This window comes from Lissotriton helveticus, chromosome 8 (assembly GCF_964261635.1).
Source record: "Lissotriton helveticus chromosome 8, aLisHel1.1, whole genome shotgun sequence".
Taxonomy (NCBI): domain Eukaryota; kingdom Metazoa; phylum Chordata; class Amphibia; order Caudata; family Salamandridae; genus Lissotriton; species Lissotriton helveticus.
The window spans coordinates 951,273,162-951,292,632 of NC_136069.1; the positions used below are offsets into that span (position 1 = coordinate 951,273,162).

At 43.6% G+C, this 19,471-nt stretch overlaps 1 protein-coding gene across 1 annotated transcript in view; it reads left to right on the forward strand.

Annotated features, from left to right (window-relative positions):
* Positions 1-19,471, forward strand: part of POLA1 (DNA polymerase alpha 1, catalytic subunit) — a 1,864,208-nt gene that overhangs the window by 716,263 nt on the left and 1,128,474 nt on the right. Inside the window, exon 24 of the mRNA XM_078657805.1 lies at positions 7,197-7,321. Within this exon, the coding sequence (XP_078513931.1) occupies positions 7,197-7,321 (125 nt within the window). The remainder of the gene's footprint in view (positions 1-7,196; positions 7,322-19,471) is intronic.

The window sequence follows — 19,471 nt, forward strand, 5'->3', positions numbered from 1 at the left end:
CAACATACTATCTTCCTCTCCTCCCACCATTCCCCCGGCCCCTCCCCCTTCCATCTGTTCCTCTGATTAAGCCTAGCCCTCCTGGTAATCGTCCCATATCACTAGTCTATCTCAACACCCGTTCCCTCCCCAAACATCAACTTGAAGTTTTCCAACTTTTGGAAGGTGGCACTATTGATATTCTGCTTCTCACCGAAACCCTGGCTTCACGCTGACTCCTACCCTGACATCTTGGCCGCCATACCTTCGGGTTATTATATCCTCCACTCCAATAGGACTTCCGGCAGATCTGGCGGTGGAGTCGCGGCTATCATTCGCTCTAATCTACAATTCACTTCCCTTACAACCCCATCTATAACTAACTCTGATATCCTCTTGTTGAAATTTACATCCCCCAAATTTCTCTTTCATCTGTGTCTTAGTTTATCGTCCCCCTGTCAATATGCCCTTCTTCCCTTCCTTGTTTAGTAACTTGGTCTCGCAGATAGCCATCAATTCCGCCAGAGTTTTGATCATTGGCGACTTTAATTATTGGCCACTAGACCCCCTTGAATCCTCTCTTTCACTTGAATTCTCTGGTCTATTACGTGGTTTAAATCTCTCACAACATATCTCTGTTGCTACACACAATAAGGGTCATACCTTGGACCAGGTATGGACCACCAATTTTGATATCTCTCCTCCTCTGGTTTACCCTTGTTCCTGGTCTGATCATTTATTTATTTCTTTTTCCCTACACTTGTCAACCCCCACCTGTCCCCCTGTACTTCATAATTTCATGGCACGCAACTGGAAGCATGCTGACATTTCTTGCCTTCATTCGATTCTTGCTTCCACACTTCCCCCAGACCATCTCGACCTGAACTTACAGGCAGCCTCTCTCGATCAATGGCTGTCCCAAGCCAGTGATGTAGTTGCTCCTATCAAAATTATTAAATCTAAACGTCCTCACGACGCTCAGCGCTGGTTTACTGGTAAATTAAAGGCTGATAAACTCCTTCTTAGACAGGCTGAGCGCCGTTGGAGGCGCAACTATGATCCTTTATTAAAGTCCACCTATATCGATCTATTGAAATCTTACAAAAAGTCCATCATTTCGGCTAAATCCTCCTATTTCTCCCAGAAAGTCATCAATTCTGCATCCAAGACAAGACATCTTTTCCATTGTAGCCGAACTTTCCCTACCTGATCGAGTCACACCTCAGCCTTTACCCTCACAGGCTCTGTGTGATTCCCTTAATTCTTTTTTTTCTGACAAAATCTCCATGATTAAAAACAATATTCCCTCTACCACTATGTCTCTCGACAGTGTCCCTCCTTCCCCGAACCCTCATTCTCTGTCTGAATTCCCTCCCATTTCTTTGGACACCTTTTTCTCATTACTTCAGGCTGTTGGCTCTGGCTCTCCTAATGACTGTTGCCCCCCTTCTATTCTAAGAGATGCCTTCATGGCCTGCCCTGGCCCTCCTCTTGACCTTTTAAATCGCTCACTCTCTACAGGCTCTGTTCCCAATGCTTTCAAAAGAGCTTTGGTGGTACCCATCCTAAAAAAACCTGGTTCTGATCCTGCGATTCTGGGTAACTACCGACCTATTTCCCTTCCCCTATCTGGGGAAGGTCTTGGAGACTTGCGTCACCCACTGCCTTAGTACTTTTATCGAGGAAACACATTTCCTCTGACCGACAGGCAGGTTTCAGACCGGCTCATTCCACAGAGGCAGTGGTGGTGGCGGTTATGGATACTCTGAGACGGGGGGCTGACAAGAACCTGGCCCAGGCCCTGGTACTATTAGACCTATCGGCCGCATTTGACACGGTCGACCATGACATTTTGGTCGACCGTGTCAGAAATGCTGGCATTTCTGGCCCGGCCCTGTCATGGGTGGTATCCTTTCTCCAATTTCGTTCCCAATCGGTCCATTTGTCTTCTTTTTCTGCTCCTCTAATTTCTCTATCTTGTGGTGTTCCCCAGGGTTCTGCCTTGTCCCCTCTCTTGTTTAATCTCTATTTGCAGCCCCTTCTTGTCTCTCTTCGTCACTACTCTGTCACCACCTTTAATTACGCAGACGATCTGCAGCTCATTTTCCCCATCGACCCTTCCCCTCTCTCTTGTTCCAACTTTCAAAAGACTATGCTTACCATCTACGAGTGGATGAACTTCAGCCAGCTGAAGCTCAATACTAGCAAAACAGAGCTGGTTTTGTTTGGCGTGCTTCAACACCCTTGGACTTCCAATTTTTGGCCCCCTGCCCTCGGTTCCCCCCCCTGTCCAGTTAACACTGTAAAGAGCCTAGGCGTTACCATCTCCAGTGACCTTTCGATGCGGCCGCACATTAATGCTGTTACCTCGGCCTGCTTTTATCATCTTCGCAGAATCGGGAAGATCCGAAGGTTCCTATCACAAGAGGCCCTTACCCTTGCTATCCTGGCCCTGGTTACCTCACGCTTAGACTACGCCAACTGCCTATACGTGGGGATTCCTGCATGCCACCTCTCCCGACTACAATTGGTACAAAACCAGGCGGCCAGATTAATTTTTCAACAGCCCAAACACCAACATGTCACCCCGATGCTGAAAACTTTACACTGGCTCCCGGTTGCGCAACGCTGCATCTTCAAAATGGGTTGCACCATTTTAAAATCTTTTTGCCTCCGCTCCTGTTTTCATTTCCCTCTGCTTGCACTCCTATGTTCCCTCCCGACACCTCAGATCCTCTGCTCACAATCTCCTGATCACTCCTAGGTTTAATCATAAGAAGCACGGTGGTGCCAGTTTTTCTTTTCTTGCCCCATTTACTTGGAACTCTTTTCCTCTTTCTATCCGTCTCTCATCTGACTACTCTACTTTCCGTAAACTCTTGAAAACTCATCTGTTTGGTCTTGCTCACGGTTAGCTGTTTTCACTTCCCTGCTTTCTTCCACTGGTCTTTGAGCGCCAAGAAACCAATTGGTGTATGTGCGCGGTACTAAGTTTTTTTTAACATAACATAACATAACATGGCATTTTCACCGAGCGGACGATCGCTGCCAACTTGGAACGGTGTACATATACGAAGTGACACCGAATTTACGTGCCATCTGTAGATGGTTGCCTTATGGTGTATAGAGAGTCAATGACATAAAAAAATCAGTTTGTACTACAGCTATATTTCCAAAATTAGAGCACACATTTTTGTGCGTATGCCACATATTTGGTGATGATCCAACTCGCACTTAACATTTGCATAGTGCAAATCGATGTTTATCGGCCAGTTACATCCTACTTGTCATGTGGCTATCACATGTACCCTGCCTGACAGCCATGGTACAGTCTCCATTTCTTCCTAAAGCTACATTTCTCAGTTGCTTTTTCTTACCCATAAACGTCCATTACCCTACAGAAAATGGTGAAACTCAATATTGATATTTAAACCAAAGTTAACCGATCTCAATCTGCAAATCCATCAAGCCTCTAATTGTCTAAGATGTGTGGTCCTGTCTCCACCCCGGATGTTTAATGCAACACTATCCACAGCATGAAACCTGATTTCCATTTTAAGGGGATGACACTCCAGAATGTGTTGCGCCACAGGACTACGTATGTCCCCATGTTTAATGTTCCTGATATGTTCTTGAAATTCTGATTTTTAAGCACCTCGTGCTGCTGCCCACATAGATCATGTCGCAATGACCAATAATTAGATACACCATATATGTAGTATTGCAATTTATGAATGTGGTGATCCAATATTTCTTAGGGCTGTTTTAACAGAAACTATCAATCTTATTGATCCCATGTCTACATACGGAACAATTGCCACATACATAAAAGCCCACAGGTTTCTCAGGTAACCATGTAGTTATGCGCTGTTCTGGAGGCTTTACGTAACTGGGACAGAGAATGTTCTTTATTGTGCCCTTTTTGTAGACAACTCTAGGTTTATCTGAAATAACATCAGATTGGAGTGTATCAAATTTGAGTAGATGCCAATGTCTCCTTAAGATATTATAAATACGGCTGCTGTACATGCCATATTCGGTCACAAAGACACATTGATTTTAGTGGGCATTGTCACTCCTGCGTGGCTGTTGGGCTATTGTCTCACTGCGCTTCTTTTTCTTGATTTTACATTCTGCTTTCAGAATATCACTCTTCGCATACCCTCTCACTGTAAAATCACCCTTCATCCTCTCAATGTTTCTCTCAAAATTGTCGTCTTCGCTACAATTGCGGCGAGCTCGTACCATTTCGCCATATGGTATGGCTGCTATGGTATTCCTCGGATGACAACTAGCGGCATGCAATACACTATTGCAGGATGTGTTTCTTATACATGTCGCTTTGGATCATACCGTCTTTAATATATAATCTCAGATCCAGGAACACAATCTCTTTTGTTGAATGACTGATGGTTAGTTTAATGTTACGATCATTGGCATTGAGATAGCAAAAATATTCATCCAGCTCATCGATGCCCCCCTTCCAAATAAGGAAGACGTCTTCGATGTAACGAACGTAAAAAATAATGTCATCAATCCACTTTTCAGCGCCAAGGCCCCAGGCATGCTCCATCTCATACAGACCCATAAAAAGGTTCGCATAAGATGGAGCAAACCTGGAGCCCATGGCTGTTCCCTGTTTCTGTAGGTACCAGTTGTCTTCGTGTAAAAAGACGTTCTGTGTCAGTATCAACTCAGACATCGACGGCAGCATCTGCGTGCGTTACAAATGACAGGCATTGCGTTTGTAGAGGAAATGTTTCAGTGACCTAAGCCGTTTTCGCCAATTCTATGCAGGTGTATAAGCTTTCCACGTCCATTGTTACGAACGAGTTAGTTTCCTCTTCCCACACTACATCCTCTAATTTTCAGAGGAGCTTTCTACTATCTTTGAGATAGGAGGGTAGGTTCCGTACAAATGGCTGGAGAAAAGAATCCTTGTATTCAGCGACATTTTCCGTGGGGCCCCCGTTACCGGATATGATTGGCCTACCCGGGGTAAAGGCCCCACCCTCATGCACTTTTGGAAGGGCATAAATGCATGAGAAACGTGAGTTGTCTGCCAATAAGTATCTGTATTCAGGGTCAGATATTAATCCAGATTCTCTCCACTCAACCAGTCTGGCATTGATGTTACATTCAATAGTCTTGATGGAATTCGATTGTAGCCTAGCATAGCAGTTGGTCTGATTCAATTGTCTATGAATTTCATTAGAGTAATCTTGAAAATTCATAATAACGATGTTCCCGCCCTTGTCCACCTCACGGACGACCAAGGAGGGGTCATCTCGTATGGTCTGAAGTAAGATTCTATCCGCCCTGTTGATGTTATAAGGATGCCTACATTTTTTATTCATATGGTGTGTATCCCCTAATTGGTTTAAATCCTGTGTAACCCTTGTAGAGAATAAATCAATGACAGTCTTTGTGCCTGGTAGTATAAACTTTGATCGATTTTTAAGACCACTGTCTATTGTTGTGTCCTCACGAACTTCAAGATTTCGTGCATGTGCCATCAAATCCCCCATTGTCTCCTGATCATCTAACGTAGCAATTATATGTGAAACCTCAATTTCAGCAATGGTGAACTCAGACGCACACATTACATTGGTAACAGGAAGACGGACATCAGGTTGTTCGACAAGGTATTCATTTAATTTCAATTTGCGTGTCAAACGAAATAAATCCACATGTATGTTATCCAATGTTTGTTTGCCTGGTACACAAAAATTTAGACCTTTGCACAAAATAGGTTTCTTGATCAGTGAATTTTTTTGATGACAAATTAATAACATTAACATTGTTCTCGCCAGCATTGTTTACTGCGCTGTCCACATCGTGGTTCACAATCTGGTTACTTAGTCCTAATTGCTGTTCCCCATTTTTGCCTTTGTGACGGACCTTGTGTTTCTTGCCACCCCGCCTGATTCTTCGCTTGGTACTTTCTTTTTGTTTCCCAAGCGGTACCTTTGTACCTCTATTAAAAAAATCAGAAGCTGGATTAAGGCCAGGGGCGGTTGTACTAGCCCCTTCTCCCGGATCGCGCTCTACTGAAGAGACAGATGAAACAGATGAAACAGATGTACTACTTGATGAGTTGCTCGGTGCCTGCACCTCACTTATAGTGGCTGATGTACTCTTTGCAATCACATCGTCATATTTGTGTGCAAACGTAAATATGCATCCCCTCTCGTAATCGTTACGATCTCTCTATCTTTTGTTGTATCTTACCCTTGAGATATAGTTGGTAAGTAGCCACTTCCCTTTTCAGGATATCATAATTTTTCTGGGTTGCCTCAGGTAAGTTTGCATCGCTTATTTCCTTTTCAGGGAAGAAATTCTGTCCCTAGTTTGTAACAGTGCCCATTGTTAACTGCACTTTGAAGGAAACAGCTTTTTCAAGCCGACCAAAATAAACATGCAATATATATGCATAATGGGTAACTAGTGTAATGTGGTTATGTATTGCCATTCCAGGGTGTTACTAACCATGTGACCCGTAGTTTGATGTCATCAGAACCCCCTAATGGCAGTATTGGACGGTATTACTTGGTTGCACATTATTATATATATATATATGTATATATATATATATATATATATATATATATATATATATATATATATATATATATATATATGTATGTATATATATATATAGTTTATAATACCCACATTTATAGGTATGGCTTTGAGAGGCTGTCAGTCAAACACTAGCGGTCGTGCAGCATGTTAAATATGGGATGCTTATTTAGGAAGCCAATGTCTTGTTTCCTTGAAAATTTGAGCTTATCGGGTATGTTCTGTGGCTATGAAACCTTCGCAAACAAGCATAGTTTATGCTTGAATGCACCCATGCACTCGCCATGATTTCATATATGTGCCTCCAACCTACAATGAAACCTAATTTAGGTCTGTGACAATATTATTTCAGGTGCCCCAATCCGATTGTGTGTCCAAGCAAATTCATATATTTTTTCACAAATGTTCTTTGATACATGATGTTCTTAAAGGAAAAGAGGAAATTGAAACTGGCTTCCAAATGGGGATCTATGTGCATGAGTTGACACCGAAAAACTGGGATGAGTGAGTGGTTTGACTGTATTTTATAAATATTTTTATTTATCTGTTCATCTGGGATTTAAGAGCCATGACACTAGTTGATTTCCCTACCGTTTCTCTGAACTTGCTTACAAAAATAACCCTTTCTGTTTTAGGTTTCTATGACAAATTTATTTTGCTTTTGGACTTCAACAGCTTGTACCCATCTATTATCCAGGAGTTCAACATCTGTTTCACAACGGTGCAGCGATTGGACTCAAATATGCGAAAAACTCCAGAGGTTGGTTATAAGACTTGGTAGTTTTGTAGGTTTTTAAAAGATTATGGCTTGAAGAAAATAAAAAGTTTACCGCAAGTTGCTTGTGTTTTATCCCTCCTTTAAAGTAGCTCATTAGCTGCTTATGTTGTCATTTTTTTGAATTTTTAATTTTGCAATAAAAGGTAGTAGTTCGCGTTTTAGGTTGGAAATCAACTAACTTAACTATTTACGTGTAAGCTAATCAAATACTGTATTTAATAGCTTCAGCAAATTCACTGGAAATGGAACAGCGGTATTAATTAAGACCAGTTCTTTTAACGAGGGACTCTCACAATGCTCATGGGTGCCCACCCCAAATCTATGCGGGAATAGTGCTGCCAGTTAGTAAAAGCTGATGAAAGGACTCAATGGCATATAGATAGAAGATAGAAAAATAACATGAAAGCGTTTTATTTTATTTCAAATTTCCTGGGGAAGGGGGACAAAATTGCGTGAGCCTATTGTGCCTTTTTTTTAAATTCTCTCTTAGCTAGTGATATAACAGTGCACTGTTAGTGACTATCGGAATGTATTTTACTCACGCATGCTTAAATGGTTGTAGAGCCCCGCTTTCAAATACGAATGTGGTTTTTCTGGAAGTGTTGCCTAAATGTCCTTTACATTCCCTTCTGCTGCTATCACGCTCATGTTTTGTGATTGCACTGCACAAATAAAGATGTCTAAATATTTGGAAAGAAATCATTCCAAACTAATTTTGAAAGTATCTTCTCAGTGAAGGAAACAGGGAATGAAGCTGAATTCTCTGTACAATACGATTTCTGTGCTTTCCATCTTTGGAACACCGCAGAGCAAATAAGGTTACGAAACCCTTATCTCAGTTTATTTGATCCAGAAACTAAGAGTCTGAGAAGTTGAATGTGAGAAGTTGGCCTGGCATATGCTGTCCACTAGTTCTAGTGGGCACCTTGCACGAGTCCAAACAACCCTTATTGATGGGTTTAAGACAACCTTTATTGAAAGCCATCCTACTGGTCGCTATGGAGAGCAGCCTTCAGGCTAAGTCTCGAAGAAGTGTAAAGCAGCTTGGTTTACAGGATTATAACCTCTTGAATGTCTAAATTAAAGGAGAACCACACAAGGTGTGTGTATATGTGTGTGTGTGTGTGTGTCTCTCTCTCTCTATATATATATATATATATATATATATATATATATATATCTCCCCAACAAAGCAGGTATCCATTTGAAATAAGGCCGCAGGAAGATAAATTCTTTCACAGTATTTTAATGGCAGCTTGCAAGCAGATGCAACACAGAGCCCCACACCAACAGAATCCATAGGCCAGACGCGTTTCGGGACTCTGACAGTCCCTTCTTCCGTGGCATGTTGCTAGTGGGAAATGGTAGCGCTGTTACATAGCGCACGATAAATATTCAACACCTGCCTCAGTGGGTGTGGCCAAGAACCATGGCCTTCTGGGTGTTGCAGTGCGCTATTTGTCCTCCACAGTGGGCGCACTCACAATCCGATGGATCCATCATTGATTGGTTACAATAACTTTGGCTACAGCCTCACAGCACTACAACACAATCTGATGGCAGTACGATGCCTAATTTGTTGCCTATGGAAGATATGAGCAAACACAGAACGACTTTTAAACCAAAGTCGTAGTTCAATCCCATCTCAGTGAGAGACTCTATCGATACATTTCATGAGCAGACAGTGGAGCAGATCAAGAAATTAAACTATAAAACACAAGGCAAACAAGACAAATACAGGTGGCAAGATCGGAAGTACCATGAACTAATGAAAAAACTGATAACAAATCATTAGTTGTACGCAGTTCGGACAAAGGGGGTAATATTGTGATTTGGAAGAAAGAGGATTACAATAAAGAAGCCTTTATTCAGCTTAATGATAGGGACTGCTATGTCAGAATGTCTAGCACCAACATGAAAAATATTCAGTCACAATACTATCATAAGCTACATACCTGGTTTAAGAAAGACCTGATTACCAAACAGGAGTAGAAGTTTCTAAAAAATGACCATTCTGTAATTCCTCTGATCTATTTTTTACCCAAGACACACAAAGATCCAATCAAGCCCCCAGGCAGACCTATCATATCCTCACGGAAGAGTTTATTAGAACATACCTCCCAATACGTGGACCACTTTCTTCAAGCACATGTCAAGGCACTACCATCGTATGTACGAGATACGAGTGACTTTCTCAATAAACTACAAAAGATACCGCGGAAAGACTCCGATCTATTAATGCGCTAGATGTGTCATCGCTATACATCAGTATTAGACATCATGATGGCATTGTAGCAATTGAACATTACCTTGACAAAGAGCTGAATCACAATGTGGAACACAAGAAAATGCTATTGAATATGATTATGTACTGTTTGTCCAACAATGTGTTCATGTTTCATAACATCCTCTACTAGCAGATTTGGGGAGTGGCAATGGGGGCCAGCTTCTCTCCAAGCTATGCCTGCCTTCATATGGGCAGGTGTGAGGGGCTGGCCCTCAGACCGCTTATCCAAGACAGTGGTAGAATCATATCGTGGTTACGATATATAGACAATGTTTTTGCCATTTGAGACGGACCAACCGAATTTGCTGCCCAGTTTGTGACTGATCTGAACAATAATAAGATTAATCTCGAGTTCACAGCCAATATCAGTGAACAATCTATCACATTCCTAGACATTGAGGTGTATGTTAGAGATGGGCAAATCAACACTAAGTTGTTTAGGAAATCCACAGCAGGGAATTCTACTCTGCATGCGAGCAGTTCACATCCGCAGCACCTCATTAACAGTATTCCCTATGGTGAGATGCTGCAGATGAGACGCTTGCATAGCTGTGAAGTGGATCTCCAATTGGCCCAGCAAGACTGTATGCAAAGATTCTTAGCCAGAGGATACTCACGCAAAGTAATTAAATCAGCCATCAGCAAATCTATGATTAAGTTTAGAGCTGAGCTCATACAAGATAGAGAGGTTGTAGGATCGGATAACAGCACTACATCCCAGGCAGTTGAGGAGGGCAGTGATATGTCATTCAGGATGGTACTACAGTACAGCAAACAACAGAGCCAGATCAAAGCCATCATAAATAAAAACTGGGCTTTGGTCCTAGCAGATCCGGTCATTGGATCAGATCTACCTACTAGATTATCTATCACATACAGCCGTGGGCCATCCATGAGGGATCGGTTGGTGGACACCAACCCTGAAACCATGGATTCCGCGAGTTGGCTTAAAAATAGGAAGGGATTTTACTGTTGCAAGTCATGCAAAGCATGCCAACACGGGATTAACAAAACTGAGTATAAGACCCCCTTTAGTGATAGAAAAAGGACCATCAACAAACTATTAACCTGTAAGACAGATCATGCAGTATACATTTTGACTGGCCCCTGCAATTTAATCTATGTATGGAGCACAAAATTAGCAGCTACCATACGAATTCTGCAGTACCTCAGGGCCATTAGTAACCAAGACAACACATACTCAGTAGCTAGACATTTCAAGGACAAACACTCTAACAACAAGGGTCTTACATTTTATGTAATTGACTCAATTCCCCCAAGTAGGAGGGGGGAGATAGAGAGAGTGAATTAAGGGTACTGGAAACACGGTATATATTAGATCTTAATACCAAACAACCTAATGGCCTGAATGTCTCGGAAGATTTGTATACTTGCCTGTAAATGTAATCTGGTTTTCACTGATGTTGCTGAGATTTGGGCTGTTTAGTAATATTTGAGTGCAATATGTGACTGTTTTTCTGAATGAATTGATTATCCCACTCGCCACAAGCTACACATACAACAAGACCATGTCCTTGGCACATTTTGTTTTTTGAGAAACTCCGTATCAGGAGGACAACAACTATGGGTCAACACAATGAGGGTTTTTAGACATGTGGTTTTAGATATATTATTTATATATTTATTGATCATATATAGATTTTATAGGTGGTTTTACAGTTGATATATATTCATACAGTAACGTTTTTTTAGTATCTATTATTATACATTTATATATTTATAATATATTTATTTATATGAATGCGTTTTTTGCACTATACAGATAACCTATATCTTCTGGACCCTCTTTGTATGTATTTAACTGGAATGTTTGAGGTTCACCGTACATTTTACCATTTATTTATTACCATTTTGTCATTACCCTGTTTAGACACTGACACTTTTACAGGTTTACGTACATGGATTTACGGTAACCTGTTTTTGATAGGCCCTCCGCAACAGTAATTACGAGTTTCATCTGCCAGTCCATGGACATGTCTTTATTTAATTCAATACATTCAGCTTTAATTAATTTTTTATGTGTAAATTTTAAGTTCTCGGATTACCTCAGTTTCTCGCAAGTCATTACTACATACTACCATTGGTGGATTTAACCAATTATTATGCACACTGTCACTTTACAATATCACTTTTTATCCTTTTATCCATTATTATTTTTTCACTACACACACTTTGAATTATAGCAGAAGATTTGGTGGACGAATATGTAAGACATGCTTTACCACTATGAATTCTAGTCATGATACAACACCGCATCAGGATGTATTTATTTATGCTCTTTATTCTGCGACCACAGATAGTTGTTATACATTGATGTGTATATATATATGATGTTATTCACTGTTATAAATGTGGTAGGCAAGTCTGTCTGCTATATCTACTGTTCAGCATTTCACGTGAGCACTATTTTGCATGCACTGGCACTTTAAAAGTGAAAAAAAGTTTGTGGTACCGTGTTACCGTGTCATGTGATCAAGGCTCACCCAGAACCGCGTCAGACCGAACAGGCACAATAAACATCTGGTAACTGGCACAATTCAAGTGGTCCGTCTCAGTCTTATGCGTGAATGCTGTGGAAGGACGGAAATCTGCGAGATATATATAGAGGAAGACCCACAGCACTACATCATCCAGGAGGCCACGGGGTGGCCACGCTCACCTGGGCGGGGAGCTTGAACATTTAATGAGTGCGTGTGGAAACCACCAGTGACTACATTCTTTACGAAGCCCTTAGCCCATGATGAAGTGCATTCCGCACGAAACGCGTCGGGCTGGACTGAATCGCCTGCGCAGCAGTTTATCTTGTTCCCCCACCACTTTCAGCATTAAAAGAGAAGGCAGCATCCAACGTCGTGTGTGGGCCCTTTCTTTCAGGCAAACTTTTGTTGGCAATTGTAGCGGCACCGCCTGAGCCGCGAAAGGAGCCCAGCAGCACCTGTGTGCTGTCCTGCTGCAGCGCCAATCGATGTTTCAGCGTGAGGCCAGGACGTGCCAATGCTGAATTTGCACGAGCGTGGGAGTGCAACTGAACTGTAAGACGCTACCCACTAGGAGTTTATAATTTTATTGTGAATGAAGTACGGTGCCTTATTAGAGGAAGACCCACAGCACTACAGCATCCAGGAGGCCACGGGGTGGCCACGCCCACCTGGGCGGGGAGCTTGAACATTTAATGTGTGTGTGGAAACCACCAGTGACTACATTCTTTACGAAGCCCTTAGCCCATGATGAAGTGCATTCCGCACGAAACGCGTCGGGCTGGACTGAATCTCTTGCGCAGCAGTTTATCTTGTTCCCCCACCACTTTCAGCATTAAAAGAGAAGGCAGCATCCAACATCGTGTGTGGGCCCTTTCTTTCAGGCAAACTTTTGTTGGCAATTGTAGCGGCACCGCCTGAGCCGCGAAAGGAGCCCAGCAGCACCTGTGTGCTGTCCTGCTGCAGCGCCAATCGACATTGCAGCGTGAGGCCAGGACGTGCCAATGCTGAATTTGCACGATCGTGGGAGTGCAACTGAACTGTAAGACGCTACCCACTTGGAGTTTCTAATTTTATTGTGAATGAAGTACGGTGCCTTATTAGAGGAAGACCCACAGCACTACAGCATCCAGGAGGCCACGGGGGTGGCCACGCCCACCTGGGCGGGGAGCTTGAACATTTAATGAGTGCGTGTGGAAACCACCAGTGACTACATTCTTTACGAAGCCCTTAGCCCATGACGAAGTGCATTCCGCAGGAAACGCGTCGGGCTGGACTGAATCGCCTGCGCAGCAGTTTATCTTGTTCCCCCACCACTTTCAGCATTAAAAGAGAAGGCAGCTTCCAACGTCGTGTGTGGGCCCTTTCTTTCAGGCAAACTTTTGTTGATATAATGTATTTATTACTAAACAGTTTCTAGTAATCCCATTGAGATTACAGAGCAAAGTACACACTTTAAATGCAATAGAAGTTCAGTAAATAGCACAATATACACTGGGCCCCAGGGGGGAACCAAACCATATATTAAAGTATTATAAGAACCACGACTTGACTAGACACAAGGCCTAGAGCCTGAAGAATCGCTGGGACCAAAAGGAACCACCCAAGGTAGTGACACAGGGGACCCACGGGGGAGGTGTGCAGTGTGAGAACACAGCTGCGAGACACTGTTCTCTTCTATGGGGAAAGTCGCGGTTGGAATTTTAAAGTTTAAGGACACCTAGGAGAGGACTTGGAGAAAACCTCGTTAGACTTAAGGGGTTCTAGAACCAACACCCACGGGAGCACCGGAGTACTCGAGTTACCTCACCCAGGGAAGCCGGGTGCATAGGTGTCAAATGGTGTTGGGAATTGACGTTGATTTTAATGGCGATCTGCTGCAAAGTGCTGTTGCCGTGGAGAAGAAAAGTTTCGGGTGTGATCCAAGCCTGGATCGAAGATTTGAGGAACCTGAAAGCAGAGGGGACAGAGTCTGGTCACTTGCCAGTGACCAGGGGCACAATAGACGAATGCCCACCGATGTCAGGTGATTCGGGTGCGAAGAGGTGAAGCTTGACACTGCAAAGAGGACCAGGAGGCGTCGACGACTACCAGGAGCTGGATTCGAGCTGTCTCACGAAGGATGTCGAGTGCTGCGGTGTCGGTGCCAGGATTGGACACAACAAGCCTTGGCAACAGCAACCCACGCAGAAAGATAAAAGATGCTTCGGTGTGGGCCAGCAAGGTCCAGGAGACTCCCCAAGTGGTGGAGAGTCAGGGCACGTGTGGAGCAGCCAGGGAAGCCCAAGGAAAATCAAAGTTGTCTTCTCAGAGACCCTCCAGTTGACGGACCAGGGATCACGAAGGTACCTCGAGCGAAAACACAAAGCGCTGACTCACGGAACACTCATAGAGTGTAGGCCAGCAAACTTCGGTGGAAAAGGTGCTTGGGGTCTGGGCTACAAGAATCCCAATGCACAGCCTCAAGGAACGTCGAGAAGCAAATGCCCTTGCAAATGTGCACAGTATCTAGGGGTTCCAGTTCCACGGTACCCACTAGGGCTACGGGTCTCTGCTTTGCTGGGGACTCTGGTCAGCCTCTGGGAAGTCTGGAAACTCACCTCCTGTGTTGCCAATACTTCTGAGTCCTGTGGGAGCTTCGGAGATGCAAACTGGTCAGATGCGTCTTTGGTGCCTGCCACACAGGAGAGCAACTCCTTTACTCCAAGGGAGATTTTTCAGTCACCCAGCGTCGTGCTGATCGTCTAAGTTCCAGGATTCAGTATCCGTTTTGTCCAGGTGTAATCTAAAGTCCTCTTGCCAGGGTTTCCTATCTTATACCCAAGGAAGGGGTGGGACAAACTCTGGGGACCCACCTATGGGAGGGTTTGGAAAGAGTAGTGGCTACACCAATTTCATATGTCCAGTTTTGTGCCAGAGCAGGGGCTGGTAGCCCCTGCAACTGGTTAGAACTTGATTATGCACAGGGACACCAAATGTGCCCCCAGTGCTGACTTTAAAGCACTCATGGAGTGCACCCACCCAGCCCCAATGTACTAAAGCCTGTCTGGGAGGTGGTGACACCTCCCTGTGGCAGGAAACCTATTGTCCAGGCCTTCTCTGCCAGAGTTTTGTTCAGCAGCAGAGGCCAGACTAGTGTCTGTGGCATTCATTTTGTGATATGTATACCAATAGAGAGAGTGAGGGATTTAACACTAGCGATGTGTGGAGGGAACTCCTGGTCCCCGGGTATGTTAGTAAGCAACAATGAAGGAGTACCCCCTGGGAGAGAGAGACTATGGGTTGAAACCCTTCAAGCCCATCGAATTATCCCCTTACAAGTGGAATTCCATTGAAGACTGCCATTACGTGCAGTTTGCACAATTACGAGTCTGTCTTTTCCCAGAAAGACGGCCACTACTTTCTTGTCCCTTTTAACTCCACCTTTTGATTCTGCAGATAATTCCCAGTCTTTATTCCTTTATTTTTATATTTTTATTTTCACTTTATTCTTAATTGTTCTTTCTGCACAAAAAAACGGCACCGACCAAACCGGCGCGGTTGCCTTGGTTACATAACATTGACACGTCAGCGGCTACGTCACCGGCCCAAGAGCCGACATCGCCCCTTTGATCAGCTCCGATTGGCTCACGGTAGGGCCCTGGCCTTGCGCCCCGCCCACCCAGGAAGTAGCGAGAAGCTTACTTCCCGAGTACCGCAGAGCGAACCGATCACTCCACGGGGCATCCTGAGTAAATGGCCAAGTAGGTTTTATTTCCAGACGAGCAGAAGCCGCAAGTAAGTGTTGCCCTCGAAGCAGGTGTGCGGCGATTCCGGCCACACACCATTTTCATACCGATCTCGAGGCACCACATCAGGTCGGCCTTACTAATTGCAGTCCTGCCTTTGTTTTCTCAAACTTTCCAGGTGACGGATACTTGCCGTCTTGGACACTCCGATGCCCATGAAGCGATAATTACTGCTTCAAGTGTAAGCGGATCTGAACAATATACAATCTTTGTTCACAGGTCAATTGCACTTTCCGCTCACTAGCGGCACGAACAATTGACCGCTGTGCACCATTTGCAATGCTTGAACTGGCCGAACGATGCATTATGTAGGTCGATCACTCTCCCTCACTTCCCCTCCCACCATCCCTGCCATATTATTAGTCCACTTATTCATAACATGTCGAGTGGTTATACGCTCCGGTAACCTACCGTTGGAAGCACACTTGTCTATATATTTTTTATTGATAGACCACGGGTACGCACTGATCGTAAAAGGTGTGCCTGTGTCACCTTACTTGGGCGATTGTCGAGCAAACACCTTAAATGTTAAATGTGTACCCTTGTCTTTTGTCATTCCCAGTATGTAATCCCAACCCTTTGCATCAATTTCTTTCTTGCAGGTTTTTCTCCTGACCCAGGAAAAAGACACCCTTTTACACTAGACCATCATTTTTGGTCTTGAGTTGAGCGAGGGCTGGACGCACCTTAGCGTGTGCGGACCACCCCGTTTAACCCCCACGGTCCTGACGAAAACCAAGAATCCTGAATGGTTGAAACATGTAGACCTAATCTGTATCATTCACATAGCACACTTGGCTATTCTTAATTTAACACACTTCTTGAGACACCAAAGCCTTCCTAGTTAGGCACAGGTGCCACACTGTTTTTATAAGGGTCCAAACGCTCAAGAATAAAATCTTGTTGTGAGTAGATTGGCCCCTTTTTTAACACACGTTTCACTGTAATTTTATGCACATATAAACAACTAAACCTGCTCCACTGTAATCAGGTGTCATAGCACACCCTATGGGCATTCGGCCTATGGGGTGGGACCCCGATGATGAAGCATGTCACCAACTAGGTTGGTGAGTGAGGGGTCTTCTTCAAGGACAGACTTTGTCCTTGAACGGGTTGGGGCAGACTGTGCTAACCTGAGCTTCACGCTCTAGACACATAAAAAGCATTCATTTTGTGATGCCAGGATTCTAACTGGTACCCGGGTGTACAGGTGTGTACATGTCTCTCCCTCTAGAAGGGTGTAATCATACCCCGGCCGCCAGGACTGGGGGGGTATGACTCCAAAGTGTTTGACACCAAACACAACATGTTTCCTTGCAGCCATTCCAAAGTTAGCATTTACTGCAAGGTTATAATGCACTGAAGAGTATATGGTCTGGCTGCATCACAGAACAACCCCGGAGAATAGATTCTGAAGGCTGCAGAGGGGCCCTGCAATGCATGGGCACCCTCTCACTCAAAACCCAGCACCCTGCCTTCAGGATTGTTCAGGCCTGCCATAGAGGTGACTGATTGGTTTATATGTGTAGTGCTATAAGGTAGATATAGGGAACCTATATCTAAGTAAGGGATGCATACACCACCTTGCACAGGCTGCAGTAGCAGACCTGCTGTGTCATTTTGGAAGGATGCCCATGGGTAGCCTAATACATGCTTCAGCCCCTGGTAGGCCTCTGGGGTACCTTACCTATGCCCTGGGTATATTGGATACCATATACTAGGAACTTATAAGGGTACCCCAGTAACAAAACTAGAGTGTACCTAAAGTACTTGGAATCATTTTAGAGATGAAGCAGCTAGGCTGAGGTCCTGGATAGCAGGGCCCCAGCCAGACTAAAGTCGAAAAACAGAGAAACATCAGCAAAAAGTGGGGGTAACTATTAGAAGCAGATCCTACTCTCAAACATTGAAAATACAGAATATTCTCCTGGGAGCTAAGCATATACACTTGGCATTTTATATTTTGTACATTCCAAACAAAAACTACTTTTCTAGCGAAGATGGTAATCCTACAACGTGAAGCCTTTTCCGAATGTGTTAAGCTAAGCCCAATGCTGATTTTAGTTAAAATGCATTATTTGCTACATTTTCCTTCATACCTTTCACTTTTCTGAATGGTTGAAGTTACTCTACACATAGCTGTTGCCCATCCCCATGACAGTGTGGCTTATATAACTTTGCAATAATGCACACTATGCAAGGGAGGTATCACACTTTGGGATTTTCTCTAATCTGTTTGCTTTTCTTCCTCAGAAACAAAGTTTTACAATTTCATTTGGTATTTAACCTTTATCTGCATTAATTTCTCTAATGTAAATATGGTGTGGATTGTGGAGCGGAAGGTCATTCAAGCGCCTTTTTAAGTGCCTAAAAGAGTGCCTTCACATCTTGTGCTGATAATACATGCACTTTATTTAGTGGGAGTGAAGGGATGTGTTCAAAGTCTAATGCACTCATTGAGTTTTGTTTGTGGTAGCTATAGGCAGGCAAGCTTTGTCATCCGCTTGCAACAACGCTTATGTAGATGTTTACTTTCCACACATATTTCTACTTAAACTTCCAATGTTTGTCTGTCTGAGCACTGCGCTGTCTTCAGATCTGCCATCTCAGATGTGCCAGGATAGTTCAGGTAAGCCAGTGGGGAGTTTTAGTGCCTTATAATTCTCGGCGGCACAGAATTTAGATTTAGTATAGCTAAGTTCTTAAGAGTGCAAACAGGGCACAAATAATGAAAAGCACAGGATGACAGTTGGTCCTCCATGTGAGAAGTTGGCCTGGTATATGATGTCCACTATTCTAGTGGGCACCTTACACCAGTCCAAACAACCCTCATGGTGATGGTTGTAAAGTCAACCTAATAGACCAGCTATCCTAGTGGTAGCATGGAGAAAGCAGTCTTAGGCTTAAACTTTAGAGAGCATGTGAAGCCAGCTGTTTTACCATATATAATCCCTTGAATACCAAAGGAGGACACCACACAAGGTATATATCAAATATATATGTATTTTTTTTTTAAACAATTTTTATTAAACATTTTAGTTAGGGGAGCCATACATAATGATAGTCAACCACTGTCATCTGAGTCAGAATCTTTGGATTGCGGGGGTTCACAGATATCGCCTCTATATGTGTTCAATTTTCCCCACACCTTTTCCCATATTTTGGGGCATCCTCTGTAGATATACACTGATCTTTCTGCCACCATTGCCAAGTCCATATCTCTACACCACTGAGTGGGACTAGTTCTGAAGCCCCCATCGTTGTGCAATATTCCTTTTCGCTATTGTCATCCCCAGCATCACCCAATCTTGGGTCGTCCGGTTTAAGTCCGTTGGGTCCCAAATGTTAAGGAGGCAACATCGTGGACTAGGCAGTACTGTGATTTGTGTAACCTGGGACAGTGTCCTCATGATGGCCATTCAATACCCCACAATCACCGAGCAGCTCCAAATAGTATGGTAGAAGGAACCAGTCTCCCCACATTCTTTAAGGCATAGTGGTGAAACCGCCTTACCTATTTTGTGTAAAAGCGTCCTGGTATAATAAGTACGGTGTAGTA